Below are 18,723 nucleotides of genomic sequence, written 5' to 3'. Positions count from 1 at the left end.
TAATTATTTGAGTGATTATTGCTTGGGTGAGAGGCTAGATTAATTATTGATAACACCAAAATATAATGTGCTAATATAAAATAGATACTAAATATATATATTTCAGTAGTCAAGTCAGAATGTTTTTGTGGTGGTTGTTGGTTGTTTTAAAATGGAGCATGCTGAAAGTAGACTATAGACCAAACATGATTGCCACTCAATGTTTCTTTTGCAAACCACAACACCCAAAAGGAGAGAGAGAACAGAGGGGAATGCCCTGCCACAGAGGCAGGGTGGGATGGGGAGGATGGGGGGTGGGAGGGATACTGGGATCCGTGGTGGTGGGAAATGGGCACTGGTGGAGGGATGGATGTTTGATCATTGTATGATTGAAACCCAAGCACAAAGATGTGTAAGTCTGCAACTGTACCTCATGATGTCTCACTATTAAAAAAATTTTTAATAAAAAAAAAGTACACGAAGAAATAAAAAAAAAATAAAATGGAGCATGCTGAGTTTTTGTCCTGTGTTGTGTGATCTTAAGTTCATGCTTTACTTTTTCCTTGTATTCCAGCATGTAGTTGAACTCCTTCGACAACAACAGTTCTTGGAGATTTTCCTGGAGGGGACACGCTCTAGGAGTGGGAAAACGTCCTGTGCTCGAGCAGGCCTTTTGTCAGTAGTGGTGGATACTCTGTCTGCCAACACCATCCCAGACATCCTGGTAATACCTGTTGGAATCGCCTATGATCGTATTATTGAAGGCCACTACAATGGCGAACAGCTGGTAAGAGGACTCCTGAAGACAGAGGCTTCTGTTCTTTGAGGGATCAATGTGTTTAGGTTTAACTAAGAATGGTGTTTAGTTTCCCCAATCCTAGAGCACAGTCAGAGACAGGGTGAGGGGGGCCTGGACAGTGGCTTTCGCCGCCTCTCTCGTTTTGGTTGGTAATGCTGACGTGGTGCTTTCTGGACTTGCTGGAACCGAATCCATTCCTCGGTATTGGCCTGGGACCTAGGGCTGGGAGAAGGGAGAGGCTTAGCATAGAGCTGCCATGTGGGGAATTACATGAGGTTCATTCTCCCCAGGGTCTCCTTTTGTGCAGCTTCTAAATTGGGCCTGTGGCATGGCTGGGAACATGTTTGAAAAGCAACCATAAATTAATTTGAGGAGTGTCAATACATTTTTATTACACTGAAGTAGAATAGGTACAGAAGACTATATGAGCCGTAAGCATGCATGAATGATCAGAAAGTGCGCATGCCCATGTAACCAGCACTACTGACCTGGGAACCAACCCCTTCTACTGCTTTCTCCACTGTTCCCTTAAGCACAGCTTCCCCTTGACTTCTGACAGAGCAGATCGATTGCGCATGTTTTGTGCCTCTCAGCCTGCTACTGTGAGTGTGTAGACTCTGTCGCATCCAGTGTGCTTTGCTCTAGCAGCTGCCTGTGAGTCAACCGCGTTGTTGCCTCTAGTTAGAGTGTCCCCATTCGTACGGACAGATGGCATTCCATCGTAAGAATAGACGCTTGGTTGCCCAGTGGCGGAAGGGAGTTCGATTTCCACTTTGGGGATGGGACTCATTCCTGGATGTCCGGCTTAATGACCTATGTTTTGTATGCATTTCACTTGTCTGTGTTTTGGAATAGAATGGGTGGTACCTCTGTGTTTAGCTTCGCAGGTACTGCCAGTCCTTCAAAATACATATAGCAAAATACAATTTGCCATCCCCAAATACATTTCAAAGTACCTTCACGGTTTCTACCAGCAGGGTATGAATTCTAAAGGGATTTAGTTTTGGTTCTATTTAGTGTGGAAGTCTTGGCCAAGATGTTTGTTTCAAGTATACTACAGCCTCCACTCCCTCTCATCCCCCATCCAAATACCAGAAAGACGCCTGGGAACTTGGGATACTTGAGATATTGAAAAATAAGCCTGTAACCCTGATAACTACCTGGATATGTCTTAAGGGTTTGCCCCACACTGTGTGAGTGTCCTGTCTACGCTCTTTGCTCTGCCTGAGCCTCCTGAGGTCCCGCCTGAGTCCTGTATCCATTATGTGGCCATCATTGTGCCTGATGGCTCTTCACAAGTCAGTACCTGCTTATGAAATGGGCAGTGAGTTAAAGGCCACTGCCAGGCTGGAGCTGGTGTTCCATTATCCACCGGAAGGTATTGAGGTTCTGGTGATGGTCAGACCTCAGACCAGGGCCTCTTTGACGCCTTCCCTTCTCCTGCTCACAGCGAACCGGCTTTCCAGGCTCCTGAGCATTTTTGTTTTGAACTAGTCGCCACTTGAATTCTTGTGCACAGCTGCACACACAGTGAGTCAGTATTACATGTTCTGGCTTTCATCGCCGACATGGAGATCCCAGTGACATGACCATAGCATAATTTTCTAAATCGCATTTGAACCGACTCAGCGTTGGTTTACTAACACTTGTCACATTTGAGGAGCATATGTGTGTCGTCCTCACTGTGCCTGTCTCCGTTGTTTTCGGTGCCATTACACTATTAAAATGACCCCTGCGACCCCACCCTTTGTACCCCCTTTCCCTTTCTAGGAAACACTTAGAAAACCGTGTTGTCGACCAAGTAAGTCTGAGATTCATATTTGTCTCAAGTTCATCTTTAATTGCGGAACATTTTCTGACCAGTGTCAGTCAGGAGTCTTGATTTTCCTTCATTTTTGGTGGTCTTTTTCACGACCGCCTCCAGAACATACAGTGCATGCTACGTTGGATAACAGAATGTTGGCGGTACATCAGCCTTATTTCTCACCATCTCATTCTTTCAAAATTGGAATTTAGGGAAAACCTAAGAAGAACGAGAGTCTTTGGAGTGTGGCCAGAGGCGTTATTCGGATGCTTCGGAAGAACTACGGGTGTGTCCGGGTGGACTTTGCACAGCCGTTTTCCCTGAAGGCAAGTGTCCCTGGGGGCCTAGCAGGGCTGCATGCAGAAGGTGGACAGCAAGGTTGGCCCTGGGCCCCAACTCTCCCTCTGCTCTGTAGGATCCGGGCCTCACTGTCCTCTCTTGAAAGCAGAGGGTGGTGATAGGATGGTGTTTCCTAGATTTTTCTACCACAGCACATGCGTTGACCAAGAAGAGTGAATTTTTCTTGCCTTTGGGAGATACTGATCTTGACATTCATTGCTGTTTTTCAACATCCGTGCTTTCCATGTTGTGTTGTGCATCTGTATATCATCAACACTCCCTGTTCTGGTTTGAACTTGCCCTTGGAGAAGTTTTTGAAAACATGAGTCCTGAGAGCTGGGCAAAGCAGGCTATGTCCACTGCCATGGGCTGGAGCAATAGCACAGTGGGTAGGGCGTTTGCCTTGCAAGCGGCCAACATGGAGGATCCGAGTTCGATTCCTCTGCCCCTCTCGGAGAGCCCGGCAAGCTACCGAGAGTATCTTGCCCGGACAGCAAAGCCTGGCAAGCTACCCATGTCGTAGTCAGTATGCCAAACACAGTAACAGTTGTCACAATGGAGATGTTACTGGGCCCGCTCGAGCAAATCGATGAACAACGGGAGGACAGTGACAGTGACAGTCCACTGCTATCAGACTGACCTGCTGATCGAACTCTGATGCCCACAGCGTGGACAGGGAGCAGCCAGCGAGGGCAGGTTCCCGAGGTGCTCAGGCTCCTTGTCCTGGGGAAAGAGGGCAGAGGAGAGGACTGGCCAGCCTGGGCTGAGGAGCCTAAGTCCCACCACTCTGTTCTGCTTTGCAGTTTTCCCGAGCAGACGCTCATTTCCTGTGAGATTTAAGAATCTCGTCATTTCTTTCTACCCTTTCTCTTGGATTTGTTTGACTGTGGCCATGGTACAGGTTCTCTCTTGTTAGAATCCGCCTTTGAATTAAGGTTCTTTGGACTAATTTGTGGCTTGCAAGCGGTCAGATTTTTTTTTTTTTTTAAAGTATGGATGTGTTGATGAGCAGATTTGCACTGGGAGTGTAATTTTTTTTTTTTTTATTTAATAATCATGAGGCAAGTTAAAATATTTTCTCTTGTGGTAAAACAGTGTTCCTGAAGCAGCACTCTCTGCTTCTTCGGGTCTTCAGTTCTTGGATTTTATCCCTGGTAGCGTGCTGAGTCATTCTGGGCTTGTGAAGAGTGTGCAGAGTGTGCAGGATGGAGAAAATATTGCTCATCCTCTGTAGCACGGCCCAGTTTATAAGCCATTTATTGCCTTCTGCCTTTTTGAAGATTAAATGATGTCTCCTCTGTGTTGGCGCGAGCAAGAGGCCGAGAATGAATGGCTGTGCTCTGTTGTTTCCCAGGAATATTTAGAAAGCCAGAGTCAGAAGCCAGCATCTGCACCCGTCTCCCTGGAACAGGCGCTGTTGCCAGCAATCCTTCCTTCCAGGTGAGAGTGGCTCCCTCGTGTGCTTTGCATTGAATGTGTTGCATTTCACTTCTCCTTGAGGAGCTACCTGAAAAGCTTTTCTTTTGGTCCAACAAAACATATTCAAGTGACATGTTTTTGTATCAGTCTGGAGGTCTTTGATTATTTGCATTGTAAAATCTTTTGGTTCTGTGATTCATTCTTTGGCAAATGCTCTCGTATATTGGAAATGAATTCTTTTTAGTGGTTTATGCATGTTATACAAAGTTATACATATAAAAGCTTTGTTTTCCCCCCACTACTGCCCCCAACTGTAGAATTTGAGTTGAATCATAACTTAGAAAATGGAATAGTTAAATAAATAAAAAAAAAGAATAGTAAGTTCTTTAATGTATTCAAGAATCTTGTCTTCAGAAATGGCATACAGGGGCCAGAGTGATAGTACAGTGGGTAGGGCATTTGCCCTGCACAGGGCTGACCGGGGTTTGGTCTCTGGCACCCTAAATGGTCTCCTGAGGCCACCAGGAGTGATCCCTGAGTGCCAATCCAAGAGTAAGCCCTGAACGCTGCCAGGTGTGGCCCAAAACATGTAAACAAACAGGAAAACCAGAAATGTCATAAATGTTTTGTGCATTTCTCAATGGATTTCACAAGTAATGTGCCTACCATACATAAAGTGTATCTATTTATGGTTTAAATTTGGAACACATATTGCTTCCAAGTATCCAGTATGTTTAAAAACCTTTCTCCCATCCAACTTGCCTTATAGTAATTAAAAAGAGCTAATTAAAAAACCCGAAACCTTTCAGGCCCAATGATGCCGCTGAAGAAGGCGCAGATGCATCAGCCATCAACGAGTCGAGAAATGCAGCCGACGAGTCATTCCGCAGGAGACTGATCGCCAATCTGGCCGAGCACATCCTCTTCAGTAAGTGGGAGGCCCAGCTCTTCTCGACCTGCAGCGCAGGGTCAGGCCGTGCACAACACACGGCTTGGGAGTGTGCAAAGGTTTGCCTGTGCATCTGGTTCAGCCACCCAGCATGCCAACGGGGAGTTGGAAGGCTGCTAGGAGCGAGGTGGTGCTGAGGGACCCATTTAGCAAGCGATATCCCCTGTGTGGCGCCTTCACCTGCCGAGTAGTGGGCGCTCGCCTGTCGCTTCTTAATCTTTCAGGAAACTGCCAGTCTCAGGAGTTCGTTCCTTGGAACTGTGATAACAGCGCCTCGTTTATAGTCGTATGCGTGTGCCCTTCCCTCTGGCCACGCAGATGATCTGTGGGTGCTGCACTCAGCAGCTGTGAAGGTGGAGAGCCCAGTGTTAGCTGCCGGGACCACCTGCGGGATCATGAATATCCCTGTCGTCACGAGCATCGGTCCTTGTTTGGAGAGCTGGGTGGGAAGACCCAGATTGGAGCAGGGGTCAGGGAGGGCATGATCAGTGTCCTGAAGTTCTGACGGCATTGTTGGGTCAAGGCAGCTTTAATGTCCTACAAGAGCAGTTGCAACGGCAGCTGCAGCGGGACCCATGGTCCAGCCTGTAGGTGGCAGGTCGTCCTCATCCTTGTCTGCTGTCCAGGTCCCCCTCAGCGATTCCTGCTGAGTCTTCCTCCTCTTGGCTTGCTCCTTCCACAGCAACTGCTCTGCTCCCGGCCACCTTTCTCAGCACATCTGATGGTCTTGAGTCTGGATGCTAATAATAACATGCCTCAATGTTGATGGGCTGGGAGGCCATGCAAATCCCAACGCGCGAGCAGTCAGGGTGTCGCTTTGAGGGTTTTCAACCTCGTTGTTATGCAGTTTTGAATCAAATATTCAGGCTTTTAAATTTTTTATAGATGTTCTTTGCACAGCGGTAGGGTGTTTACCTTACAAGCTGCCAACATGGCTGACCCGAGTTCGATTCCTCCGCCCCTCTCGGAGAGCCTGGCAAGCTACCGAGAGTATCTCGCCCGCACGGCAGAGCCTGGCAAGCTCCCCGTGACATATTCGATATGCCAAACACAGTAACAACACAGTCTCCAATGGAGACGTTACTGGGCCCGCTCGAGCAAATCGATGAACAACGGGAGGACCGTGAACGGTGAACCGTTCTTTGTAATGTCCATACATAGGATACTAGGTAGTCTAGGGTGTTTTTTTTCAAGTTTGTTTCATTTTTGATTTTGGGCCACATCCAGTTGTGTCCACGGATCACTTCTGGTAGGACTTAGAGGGACCATATATATAGTGCTGGGGAGTGAATCTGGTTCAGCTATGTGTAAGGCAAATGCCCACTGTACTGTCTTATATATGTGTGTGTGTGTGTGTGTGTGTGTGTGTGTGTGTGTGTGTGTGTATGTATTTGAGCACTAGGTACAATAACAATGAAGTATTTGTGAGTCTTGATCACTTGATTACTTGACATTCCGTTACTCATCGATTTGCTCGAGCAGGCGCCAGTACCATCTCCATTTATCCCTGTTGCATGCTAGTGTAGCCCAGTGGCGTCTGCTCGCTCCAGGAACACGAAGAGCCTCAAACCATTCGTTCAGGGTGAATTTGTGAATCTATAGTAATTAAAAATATTTGCAAATCATGTCCTGATTTCAGATTACTCCTTGGACATTCTCATGTTTAATTTATGTAATGATGATTTTCCATACATTTTGAGTGCTGGGCTGTGGACCGCAGTCATTTTCAAAGGTGTTTCTACCTCCTTCCTTCTTAACTCTGACCTACCTTCGGACCTGGATGAAAATTGTTTTATTTTTATATGGCCCAGTCAAGTAGGTGAGAATTTCATTTTGCCAACAAGGAAGCTGAGGCTTGATATTTCACGTACTTTTCTCCAAGTCATGAAATCAGTGTAGAAGTTAGAATTTGAACTCAGAATCTCTGACTTCAGATTCATCCACCCCCACTCCATTTGTGGGTCAGTGTGGTGGTAAATCCTTGCTCAAGAGTAGACTTGCCGTTCTAGTAGCCCGAGTCTAGGAGCACTTACAGGTGAGCTCCTGGGACTGGCCCGTGCTTGGGATCAGGATGTTTTCCTAACTGTGCCCTGGATGCAGTCTCTACATCCCCTTGCATGAAGGGTGATCTGTCTTGCATTGAATTTTCTCGTATTGGCTCTGATGAATAGTGAGCTCAATGAGGTTGCATTGCCACAATGCCATGTAATGGTCCAAGTTCCTTTTGGTAAATCACAGGTGGAGGATGTGGATGGAGGACTCAGATTTAGGTACTTTGGCTACTTCTAAGTAACCACTTTCAGAATCTCCTTCACCACGAGTTTTATCTCTATTTTACGTATCTGTACAGCTAATGCGTGGTGTTTGCCTTCCAGCTGCTAGCAAATCCTGTGCCATCATGTCAACACACATCGTGGCCTGCCTGCTCCTCTACAGACACAGGCAGGTATGTCCGCAAAGTCCCCCGGAGTGGAATAGAACATCTGGGGAAATTCCTGCGAGCAGCACAAGCACTGTTGACTTTCTGATGGGTGCGCTCCTCCTCGTTGGGATCCTGTGTGCTCAGTGTTGTGGCTAGTGCTGTGTGTACTCATCCAGTTACTGGCTTTTCCTTTTTCTTTGTTAAATTCTCAGCCAATGAGGCTGGCACAAAGATGCAGCGCCGATTGGGCCTTGTGGTGCCAGGATTACATGGGCCATACTGGTGGTGCTTGTGGGACTCCAGACTGTCCAGGCAATGCCGGAGATCAAACCATTGTCAGCTGTATGGGGGGTATATACATCTTATCCCTTGTACTATCTCTCTGGCCTTGGAGGTCTAATTTTTTTCACCCCTTTGCAGAATAACTCTGCATGGGTGTTCTGTACGTGTGGAAAGGCAAGGCAAGAAGAAAAGTGCCTTGAACAGCCTCTCTTGCCTTTTGGCAGGTACTATTTCACCATTTCTGTTGGTTTCTCTAGGGCATTGATCTCTCCACACTGGTGGAGGACTTCTTTGTGATGAAGGAAGAAGTCCTGGCTCGTGATTTTGACCTGGGGTTCTCTGGAAATTCAGAAGATGTGGTCATGCACGCCATCCAGCTGCTGGGAAACTGTGTCACCATCACCCACACCAGCAGGAATGATGAGTTTTTTATTACTCCCAGCACCACGGTCCCATCAGTCTTTGAACTCAACTTCTACAGCAATGGCGTCCTACACGTCTTTATCATGGAGGCCATCATAGGTATGTGTTCTCATGGAAAAGAAAAGGGGCTTAAGACACATGGTCAGTTGAATTCGGTTTGGGCAATGGGACCCCTGTTTGCTCTGTTTTTAGTTTTCTAATGAAAGTATAAATACTATAGCTTCGTGGTCATGGTCATGGTCCTCCTGTTGTTCATCGATTTGCTCGAGCGGGCCCAGTAACATCTCCATTGGAGACTTTGTTGTTACTGTGTTTGGCATATCGAATACATCATGGGTAGCTTGCCAGGCTTGCCGTGCGGATGAGATACTCTCGGTAGCTTGCCAGGCTCTCCGAGAGGGGCGGAGGAATCGAACTCGGGTCAGCCATGTTGGCCGCTTGTAAGGCAAACACCCTACCGCTGTGCTATCTTTTCCCATTTTTTGGGACAAGTATTTCCGTAGTCTTTTAGTTACAGAATGCACAGTATTCCTCTGTACTAAGGAGGACAGGCAAGGTGTCTTGCTCTCCAGGAACAGCAGGACAGCTAAATGAGATGTTACACAGACGTGGCATTGAAGTGGACAGAGGGCACTCATATGTGACAATGAGGAAGTAGAGGAGGAGTGTGGAGGAGACTGAAGCTCCCCAAATGGGAGTGTGATGGAGTTGGGACCACAGGGGTGACTGGACAGTAATCAGGCAGGGATTTATAAAAATCCATGTGTCCAGGGGATGTAGGGTCCTATTTTTGTTGTATTAGCAGTTAAGGTAATCTGACGTACTCAAGTCGGCCAGAGCACTTCTTGGCGCTCTGGAGCTGCCAGCTTCCCTGATGCTTTTATTTTTGCAGCCTGCAGCCTTTACGCAGTTCTGAACAAGAGGGGCTCGGGGGGACCTTCAGGTGCATCCCCTAACTTGGTCAGCCAGGAGCAGCTGGTGCGGAAAGCTGCCAGCCTCTGCTACCTGCTCTCGAATGAAGGCACCATATCACTCGTAAGTACTTTATGCCCCTGTCCTTCTGGTCTGGTCTGGGACATTTTGTGACATCACGAAGCTTCTTTGCTCTTCTCTGAGAGATTTTTTTGGGTTTTGGTCCATTATCGAAGCTTGCAGTCGATCCCGGGTCTTGGCGAACACTAACCCGCTATGTCCTCATCATCGTGGCTTGCTGTCCAGCTCTGGGCAATCCTGGGCCTGATCACGGGTTGCTCTCTGTGAGTCAGGTCCAGGGTCACTGGGCGGAAACCTCGGAGACCGAAACACTCGGAAAAGCTCAGTCCTTTCTCACTTCCCAACTGGGCCCAGGAGTCCCAAGGAGCATTTGGGCTCCAGAACAGCATGACCTGACATTTATAAGGCATTTATAGGTATGATAGATAGAACAGATTTTCTTTCCTCCTTTGAATTCATCGACAAGTAGAAATCACGGTCACGGTCTTCCCGTTATTCATCGATTTGCTCGAGCGGGCCCAGTAACATCTGCATCGTGAGACTTGTTGTTACTGTGTTTGGCATATCGAATACATCACGGGTGGCTTGCCAGGCTTTGCCAGGCTTTGCCGTGCTGGTGAGATACTCTCGGTAGCTTTCTGGGCTCTCCGAGAGGGGTGGAGGAATCGAACTCGGGTCGGCCATGTTGGCTGCGTGCAAGGCAAACGCCCTACCCACTGTGCTATGGCTCCAGCCCCAAGTAGAAATCATACTTTATTTAAGTCTCATGTTTTGGGCTGGGATTGACTCAGTGGCAGGCACAGCCTTGCACTTGAGGACCTGTGTTCATTCACTGCCTTTGCAATCACTCAGTCCACAGAGTCTAATCTTGTCCTCCTCACTTACGTGGGTGCCTTGGAGCATTTTTGAGGACACGTATTTGGAGAAATACAAATTTGGCATTCTTGTATGTGGCAGGGTGGGGATCCTGGGTTAAGTCTGACAGAACCCATGGGTGGCAGGATGGGAGCAGGGAGCTCGAGAGGGGCGGGGCGAATAAGCATCCCAAGGATCAACCTTGTCCCTTTTGGGGCATTTGCCTATTGCGTTCTCTCATGTACCATGATTGTGTCCAATATTTGTTACAAGGGAAATTATCATGGAAAGATCGTCTTAGGATAAAATCCTGGAGCTGGAGCAATAGTACAGTGGGGAGGGCATTTGTCTTGCATGCAGCTGACCCTGATTCAATCCTCAGCATCCCATATGATCCCTTGAGCAAGAGTAATTCCTGAGTGCAGAGCCAGGAGTAAACCCCTGAGCATCGCTGGGTGTGACCCCAGAAGCCCCCCCCCCAAAAAAATGACTAGCAGTGTCCTGACAGGCAACCCTTCCTAGGGCTTGCTCTGCTTGGGGGGCTGGGGGCAGGGAGGGGAGCGCAGGAAGATAGCTTAGAAGCACCCTTAGCGGGCGGGTGGTATTGGGTGCTGTGCCAGCCAGCTGAGTGAGAGCTCCCCCAGACTTTGCTGTCCTCATTAAGAGGGTGGGCAAGAGAAATCTTAGAGCAGGCTTAGTTGGGCAGATTGGGGGGTCTGTGGGAGGGATGTAAGCACCCCGGCTCTGTGCTCTCAGCCTTTAAAGCAGGCAGGATGCAGCAGCGACATTCACATTCCTGTGCCTTTTCTTGCAGCCCTGCCAGACGTTTTACCAGGTTTGCCATGAAACAGTCGGAAGGTTTATCCAGTATGGCATTCTCACGGTGGCAGAGGTAAGAGGACAAGCTGACCGTTCTATTCTTCCGTTTCTGGCTCTTCATTTTCTCATCTTTTCTATCAGTAATATTAACTAACATGATGGCCAGTCACTGTAACGGGTAGATTGCGCTAGACGCATCCTCAAATCCAGATGAGGAGGAGAGGGAAGGTCTGGGAGGTGGTCTGAGAGGGAAGGTCTGGGGGGACTGTTGAGCGTTTTGATTTCTATTTGCATGGCTGTGTTGTCTAACGCATGCCTGTCCCTCCCCCCCGCGGGCGGCTTGTGTTCTGAAGTGCCAGGTGTGACCTCCCAAGCGGGCTCATTCATTAGCTTGCATGCGTGCGGGCACGTTTCCCGCTGGAGGTTCCGTTTTAATTCTGGTGTGATTGTTTTAGAGGAGGTGGCCTGGGAAAGTAGATCTCAGTGTAGGAGAGGCGAGGGGACTTTCACATGGCCTTTGTTTGGTCCTTCCTTCACTCCTTTTGTGTCCCCAGCGACCTTGAGCTTGGGAGGGGAGGCGGAAGAGAGCGGGTGGGAAGGTGGCCTCGCGTCCTGCTCACTCGTGTCCTCTCCTGGACGCAGCAAGATGACCAGGAGGACATGAGCCCCGGCCTCGCCGAGCAGCACTGGGGGAAGAAGCTCCCTGCGCCTCCGTCTTGGCGGAGCGACGAGGAGGACGAGGACAGCGACTTCGGCGAGGAGCAGCGGGACTGCTACCTGAAGGTGCGCTGCCGCGACACGCGTGGGAGTCTCCCGCCTCCGGCCCTCGTCCCCTGTGGTCCCCTCACCGCCCGCTCTCGCACCCTTAGGTGAGCCAGTCCAAGGAGCACCAGCAGTTCATCGGCTTCCTGCAGAGGCTCCTGGGCCCGCTGCTGGAGGCCTACAGCTCCGCGGCCATCTTCATCCACAACTTCAGCGGCCCCGTGGCCGAGCCCGAGTACCTGCAGAAGCTCCACCGGTACCTCATCACCAGGACGGAGAGGAGCATTGCTGTGTATGGTACGTCCCTCCCTCCCTCTCTCCCTCCCTCTCTCTCTTCCTCCCTCCCTCTCTCTCTTCCTCCCTCCTTTTCTCTCTTCCTCCCACTTCCTCTCTCCCTCTCTCTCTTCCTCCCTCTCTCTCTTCCTCCCTCCCTCTCTTCCTCCCTCCCTCTCTCTCTCTTCCTCCCTCCCTCTCTCTTCCTCCCTCCCTCTCTCTCTCTCTCCTCTCCCTCTCTTCCCCTCTCCCCCTCTCCCTCCTAGCATTGTTACTAAGAGCCCCCACATTGTTGCCCTTAGTTATATTTTTGTTCTTTTTTTTTAATTAAAGAACTGTGATGCACACCTCTCGGAGAGCCTGGCAAGCTACCACAGCACAGCAGAGCCTGGCAAGCTCCTCGTGACGTATTCGATATGCCAAACACAGTAACAACAAGTCTCAAAATGGAGACGTTACTGGGCCCGCTCGAGCAAATCGATGAACAGCGGGAGGACAGTGACAGTGATAGTGACAGTGACGTACAGTGTTATTCATAGTTGAGTTTTAGACATAGAATATTTCCGCACCAATCCCACCACCAGTGCCAGCTTCCCTCCAGCATTGTTCCCAGGTTTCTTCCCACCCCAACCCCCCATGCCCCCCTCCCCCACCTTCCCAGCTGTCACCTGGGCAGGCATGTTACAAAGTTCTAGTGGTTACCGCTTGGGCTGGAACGATAGCACAGCGGTAGGGCGTTTGCCTTGCATGCAGTCTGCTCGGCTGAGCTGGGTTTGATTCCTCCGTCCCTCTCAGAGAGCCTGGCAAGCTACCGAGCGTATCTCGCTCACATGGCAAAGCCTGGCAAGCTCCCCGTGACATATTCGCTATGCCAAACACAGTAACAACAAGTTTCAGAATGGAGACGTTACGGGGCCCGCTCGAGCAAATCGACGAACAACGGGAGGATAGTGTGTGTTTGTTTGGTGACCGCTTAGATCTCCGTTTTCTGTGTTGAGTCTGTGTTTGGCTGTGTGACTCCAGCCCTCACCCAGAGCACGGGGATAAGTGAAGCCCTGAGTACCTGGTTCTTTGTCCTGGCGGCCAGTCTTGCTTCGTCATCCGTCACGGGCCTGTTTTCCGCCTTAGAGCGATAGCTTTGGTTGATGGGCATTTGGGTGGCTTTAGGTTCAGACTCTATTTCTCACTGCTGTGAGCACTTCTGCTGGGCCGTGCCCGACCCACCCCGCCTTTGGGGGGCACGCACCCCCCCATTCACACAGGATGCTCCGGTAGAGGTGTCTCGGTCATTCCCTGCTCTGGCTGGAATTCGATACAGCCTGTCATGCGAGGGTCGTGAATGGCACTTTATACAGGAGCTGAAATAAACCTGAACTTTTAGAAACAGAGGGGCCGTGGAAAGGGTCCAGCTCCGCACGTGCCCCCTCCGCCTGTCTCTCTTCCTCTTTCTTCCCTGGGAAGATGATGCTTTCAAGAAACCTAAACTGTCGAAGCTTCAGCTCACAGGCCACGTGGGGTAGGCTTGTGTGGGGGCCCCTCCCCCGTCCTCACTGCATTGGCTTTTCCTGCTCTGGGGGCCTGCACGGCTGACGGGGTCTTGCCTTTCCTTTCCAGCTGAGAGTGCCACCTATTGCCTCGTGAAGAATGCCGTGAAAATGTTCAAGGACATCGGGGTGAGTGGCCTTTGATTTCGGTGGAAGGACTTCCGTGGGGGCTTGTCTTTGCCCCCGGTGTAGGTCTGGTGTGTGGCCCCCGAGACACACCGTCTGCCAGGTTCACCGGTGCGGGCCCCGCTGCGCCAGGCCTGTCGGTATAGACCTATGTGCGCTGGCCTTGTCCTGGGTTCCCTCTTCCTTGTTGAACCGTTCCTGCATTGTAGCATGAACCAGTGTGTCTTGGGTGGTGCCAGGACTTCCGCGGGGACATTCCTCCTGTCCCAGCGTCATGGTTGTCTCCCATCCTTGTGGGCACTGCCAGGCTACCTGCAGATAGCCCGCGCCTTTTGTACCGTTCGAGCTGAGCTGCCCGGAGACCCCAATTGCTTCCCCCCCCCCCCAAGAGCCTTATCATGACCTTCTTCCACCATGGAGTGTACAGTCAGACTCCCTGGTTGAGCTCCATCCCCCGGGGACCCATGTCCAGGATCCTGCCAGTCCCGGGTCTTCGAGGCCTTTCTGGGTGGCAGGCAGCAGGGTGGAGTGACGAGCATGTTCTCTGAATCTTCAGGTCCTGAATTTTGTCTTTTCCTTCCCTCCCTAGGTTTTCAAAGAGACCAAACAGAAGCGAGTGTCTGTTCTAGAACTCAGCAGCACTTTCCTACCTCAGTGCAACCGGCAGAAACTCCTGGAGTACATCCTCAGCTTCGTGGTGCTGTAGGCCACGCTGGCCCCCACCCCCCCGCGCCTGGCACGTTCCCGGCCGGGACGGGACCCGCCCCTTGTGGGCTCTGGCTGGCCTCAAGCCGGAGAGTGGAAGGTGTGGCGTGTGGTCCGGCCTGCCCCGCTCTGGGGGGACCTCCTGGGAGACAAGTGCCTTCGCCCAGCCCTCGTCCGTGCATCTGTGCACACCCCCACGCTGAGGTGACAAAGGATCCCGCAGGCGGCGTTGGGGGGAGGGGTGTCGAGAGGGGGTGGGGGGGGCGCAGCCTCCAAACTCGATCAGAATCAGTAGAGTACAAAAATGAAATCTGAAAACAGTTATTTTGGAGCTTATTAAAAATTTATGTTTTAAGTACGACTTAACTGTTAAGGACTAATTACTGTGATGGATTTTCTTTTCTTTTTTTTTTTTTTTTTTCAAATGTAGTTGTGTCCTAGAACCGAATCTTATGGAGACTTGTGCCGTCAGGCGATTTGTTGGTTTATTTTCTGATGGTCTGTGCTTCCTCTGGAAATAACTGAATCGTCCCTTCACTGTTTCTTTGCAGTTTTACCTTTGTCGATCGGTTTTAAATGGGAACCCCGATCCTACCCTCCCCCCCCAAGTGCTTTACAAAAATGATTGAGCTGATGTGCGTCACAGCCAGGGATCACTGTGCTGCCCCCTGCTGGCAGGCTCAGGAAGTGTCTGGACCCCCGTTCAGGGAAAGTGACCCTGTGACGAGTTAAGGTTCCGGGCTACAGGAGGAAGTCAGCTTGGCTGGCCACATTCAGGGGAAACCTGGCCAGAAAGCTGAATTCAAACACTCCCACCCATATCAAAAAAAGTGCCATTGTATTAAATGACCAGCAAGTATTTGGGACTGACTCCCGTGTCCCCTCCGTTCTGCTTCCCGGCCCCTGGCCTGCCCCTCCCTGGCCCCGCTGTTGTCAGCCTCTTGCAGGGACAGCAGCTGTGCTGACTTGCTTGATTGCTTGGGGTGGTCTGTGTTGGCCCCGAGGATGGTATGTGGGTGCCGGCGGGGCCCCCAACTCCCTTGACGGTGAGCAGCCTGTCCAGAGTACTGACAGGCCAGCTGGCTGGTCAGTGGATGGAAGCATTTATTGATTTTTAGCATCAAGAAAAAAAAAATAAAATGAAATCATGGTTTTTACAAGTTTTTAATGGGCTTCTTCCTAAACCCCAAGGCCAAACAGCGGCAAGTGACTTGACAATTATGTAGCAAACAATTATAAAAAATCATCTGATCCTGATGGGCAGGTGCCTTTCTTTCTGTGAGCAGGGGCCATATTTGTTAGTTTGTGGTAGGAATTGTGATGGATTCTCCGTAATCGGGTGATGCCCAGCCATTTTTCTGACAGCTTCCTTCTCTCCCTCGGTATTACCTACCCGGACATCTTTACCGGATGAGCATTGCCTCATCTTTTGAGTTGACCCTAAGAGGCCCGAGACATCGGTTTGTGCTTGGAGAAGTTTGGATTTTGAGCACTGCTAGTGGTTTGTGAAGGTCCCGCAGGGTTTGGGGAAGGAGAGCGCCGGGCCCAGGCCCGCAGGTCAGTGCTCCCGTGATGCTCAGAGCAGTAATGCTGGTAGTGCCGCTGCCCCACTGGAGGAGTCGGTCTGTGCTGCCCTAATCCCTCTCCCCCGCCCACCCTGTTCCCCCCACCCCCAGCCATCATGAGTGTGACAGTAGCTGGATGGAAGGGACTTCTGGTGGCCCAGCACTTGACTTACAAAGTGCTGCCTTGGGGAGAATCCCCCCCGGGGGTCTTTATCTCTCCCGTGGGAGTTTCTCACAGGGCAAGCGAACATTTTGCCGGTCTCTTTCATTCACCCTGTAAAGGACAGAGCCAGGGCGACCCAAAGGCGCAGTTAGCTGATGATGAGTTTGGTGGAGGCTGCCCTTCGAGGAGCACCGTGGCCTCTGCTGAGAGCCTCACCTGGCCATCCTGGGCAGAGCCCCCTGGCTTCTTGGGCTCTCTTTTTCCTTTCAGTTGGTTTGTTTTCTGGAAACCTTAACCGCTTCCGGGAATGCCTGCCGCTTCTGATTTGCTAGTACTCTCTCGCCACTTAGCTCACTGTGAGAATAAATGCGCATGCTTTTCCTAATTAACTGGTGCTTTGAAACCTTTTCTTAAGGAAGAAAAATCTCAACCAAAGTTATGCTCATCCAGACACGCTGACCCTTGAGTTAATTTTTCGCACAACTCATTCTTCAGTGCCTGATTACTGAAACACATATGTCATCACAATTAGGCTTCCAGAAGCACTCTCTTGCTAGGAGATTAATTCGTATTGTTTTCCAAGAGCGAATGGCTTCCATGTAAGATTAAACAAACTAGGTGCTTGTAAATAATTTATTACAGTTTACTCTTTTGCATTTCTCTGAAACTGAAATGCATGCTCTCCAGGGGAAGACTGTGAGTCAAGCTAAAACACAACCTGACAACAGCCAGGAAAAAAAAATAAAAGAAAGAAAAAACAAACCTCATAATAAGCAATATGCAGCCGCATTCTTTCAAAATGAGAATGTCCTAAGTCATTCAGAACAGGGGAAGGAAATCTTGTTCTCTTAAATTTTTAAGAAAAACAGAGGGAAATAATGAGCGCGAAGCGTGTAGAAGTCGTAAGAGAAAGCACGATCTCTCGGTCCTTCCGAGGTCCGTTGAATCTCAGGAGAAGAGAGACTCCCTACGCGGTGACGTTATCAGGACTGTAACCTCAGATGGTGGAATTTCCTGTTCCCTGAAGGGGAAAGCCTTTCCCATAGTTCTTTGTGTCTATGTAGGTGTTTTACAGGTGTTTCGCTGGTAAATGAGTTTGCTCACGGATTCTCTTAGTCCTAGAAACTCACAGTCTCACAGTGCACTTCTCGCAATAAGGGCTCCGGGTCTGGCCAAGCATGGCTGTCTGACCCAGCATGTCCCAAATTACTGTAGCCTAGGACCTCTTCCCCCATCGGGGCTCGAACCTCTCTCTACTACCCCATGGAAGTACCATATTAGGTCGTTCCTTCGGGGGATATAAGAATAATCAACCGATGGCACTTGGGCAGAATTTGTATGCATTTTGTACAATTGGTAGAATTGTACTATCATTCAATGGATATCTGTTTCTTCCCCTTGAGACAAAAGCACAGAAAACTGTAATATGAATGCTCTTTCCTTTGATGGAAAGATCAACTGACATTGATTTCTTTTTTCCACTAAAAGCAGATTTAACACAAAAATTAAATGGAATGGATAATACAGATCTAGGAGGAAACACTGCATATTTGAATGCAGATTTTTATCCATAGATAGTTCTAGTGTTTAAACGTGATAGAATCTATCATCAAGGTTTATAAGATTTAATTTGGATGTAAATCTGTTTTTTTCCTAAACACTCTTAGGAAATTGAGACTCGGCATTTTAGTTTAATACAAACTAATGATTGCATTTGAAAGAGACTTTGACTTTATTTCTAAAGATCTAAAGCTCTGAAATGCCTTGATGGAAGGTGTTAAACTGTTTGCCTGTTGTACAAAGAAATGTTAGACTCTTGTAAAAAGAATTGCTATGAAGTACTGTAAAATAACACACGTGACTTTGTGAGAGAGACTTATTTGAAAATGTTGATTGATTTTTATGCCTGTGGATGTATTGTAAGAAGCACAGAGATGTAGTTTTGTTTTAATAAATAAAAATGTTGAACATCTTTTGTCCTCCTTTTGTAGTTAAACATTCCCTACGTGATTCATTTATAGTTGTTTGACTTTCTTTGGACTCTTCTTAACACGCGTGCAGTCTTTAATGACAATTGTACCTAAATTTACGAACTTGCAACGTACGATTTTATTATTGACCCAGAGCTCTTTAAACTTGAGCAGACTTGGAGATGTACAAGTTTGGCTTTGTGTGCAGATTCCTGGAAAAAGGCTCCTGCCATATTTTTACAGATGTGTCACAGAAGTATGCACTGACCTGGTCAGGGCTCCTCACTCATTCAATTTAAGTTCTCAACTATTTTGCTTTTTTGACAAACAAGTCTTTTTAGGAGTGCTCTGGGTCCTTTGGAAGCACCCAGATGTGGCTTCTCCTGAGAGCAAGTTCCCCAGAGAGGGGACAAGCTCGTTCCCCAGGTGTCACAGCTGACCCCCATACCCGTGACCATCCTCCTCACAACTTTCAGCTCCCACCTTCTGCCTTCTTCTCTGATGCTGGTGCCCAGACTCCCCTTACCGGACC

At 49.2% G+C, this 18,723-nt stretch overlaps 1 protein-coding gene across 2 annotated transcripts in view; it reads left to right on the top strand.

Moving 5' to 3' along the window:
• Nucleotides 1-14,717, top strand: part of GPAM (glycerol-3-phosphate acyltransferase, mitochondrial) — a 60,906-nt gene extending 46,189 nt beyond the window's left edge. For both annotated transcript variants that reach the window (XM_056120564.1, XM_056120563.1), the window contains exons 10-21: nt 554-766; nt 2,795-2,908; nt 4,276-4,361; nt 5,150-5,268; nt 7,665-7,735; nt 8,251-8,515; nt 9,309-9,451; nt 11,079-11,156; nt 11,726-11,866; nt 11,953-12,142; nt 13,733-13,791; nt 14,378-14,717. In XM_056120564.1, coding sequence (XP_055976539.1) covers nt 554-766; nt 2,795-2,908; nt 4,276-4,361; nt 5,150-5,268; nt 7,665-7,735; nt 8,251-8,515; nt 9,309-9,451; nt 11,079-11,156; nt 11,726-11,866; nt 11,953-12,142; nt 13,733-13,791; nt 14,378-14,494 — 1,596 coding nt within the window. In that variant the 3' untranslated portion in view covers nt 14,495-14,717. The remainder of the gene's footprint in view (nt 1-553; nt 767-2,794; nt 2,909-4,275; nt 4,362-5,149; nt 5,269-7,664; nt 7,736-8,250; nt 8,516-9,308; nt 9,452-11,078; nt 11,157-11,725; nt 11,867-11,952; nt 12,143-13,732; nt 13,792-14,377) is intronic.
• Nucleotides 14,718-18,723: the final 4,006 nt, after the last annotated feature.

The sequence above is a fragment of the Sorex fumeus genome, unplaced genomic scaffold, assembly GCF_029834395.1.
Source record: "Sorex fumeus unplaced genomic scaffold, SorFum_2.1 ptg000043l, whole genome shotgun sequence".
Classification (NCBI taxonomy): domain Eukaryota; kingdom Metazoa; phylum Chordata; class Mammalia; order Eulipotyphla; family Soricidae; genus Sorex; species Sorex fumeus.
The sequence above is the reverse complement of the archived record's forward strand: the minus strand, read 5'-3'. Positions and strand labels throughout refer to the sequence as shown.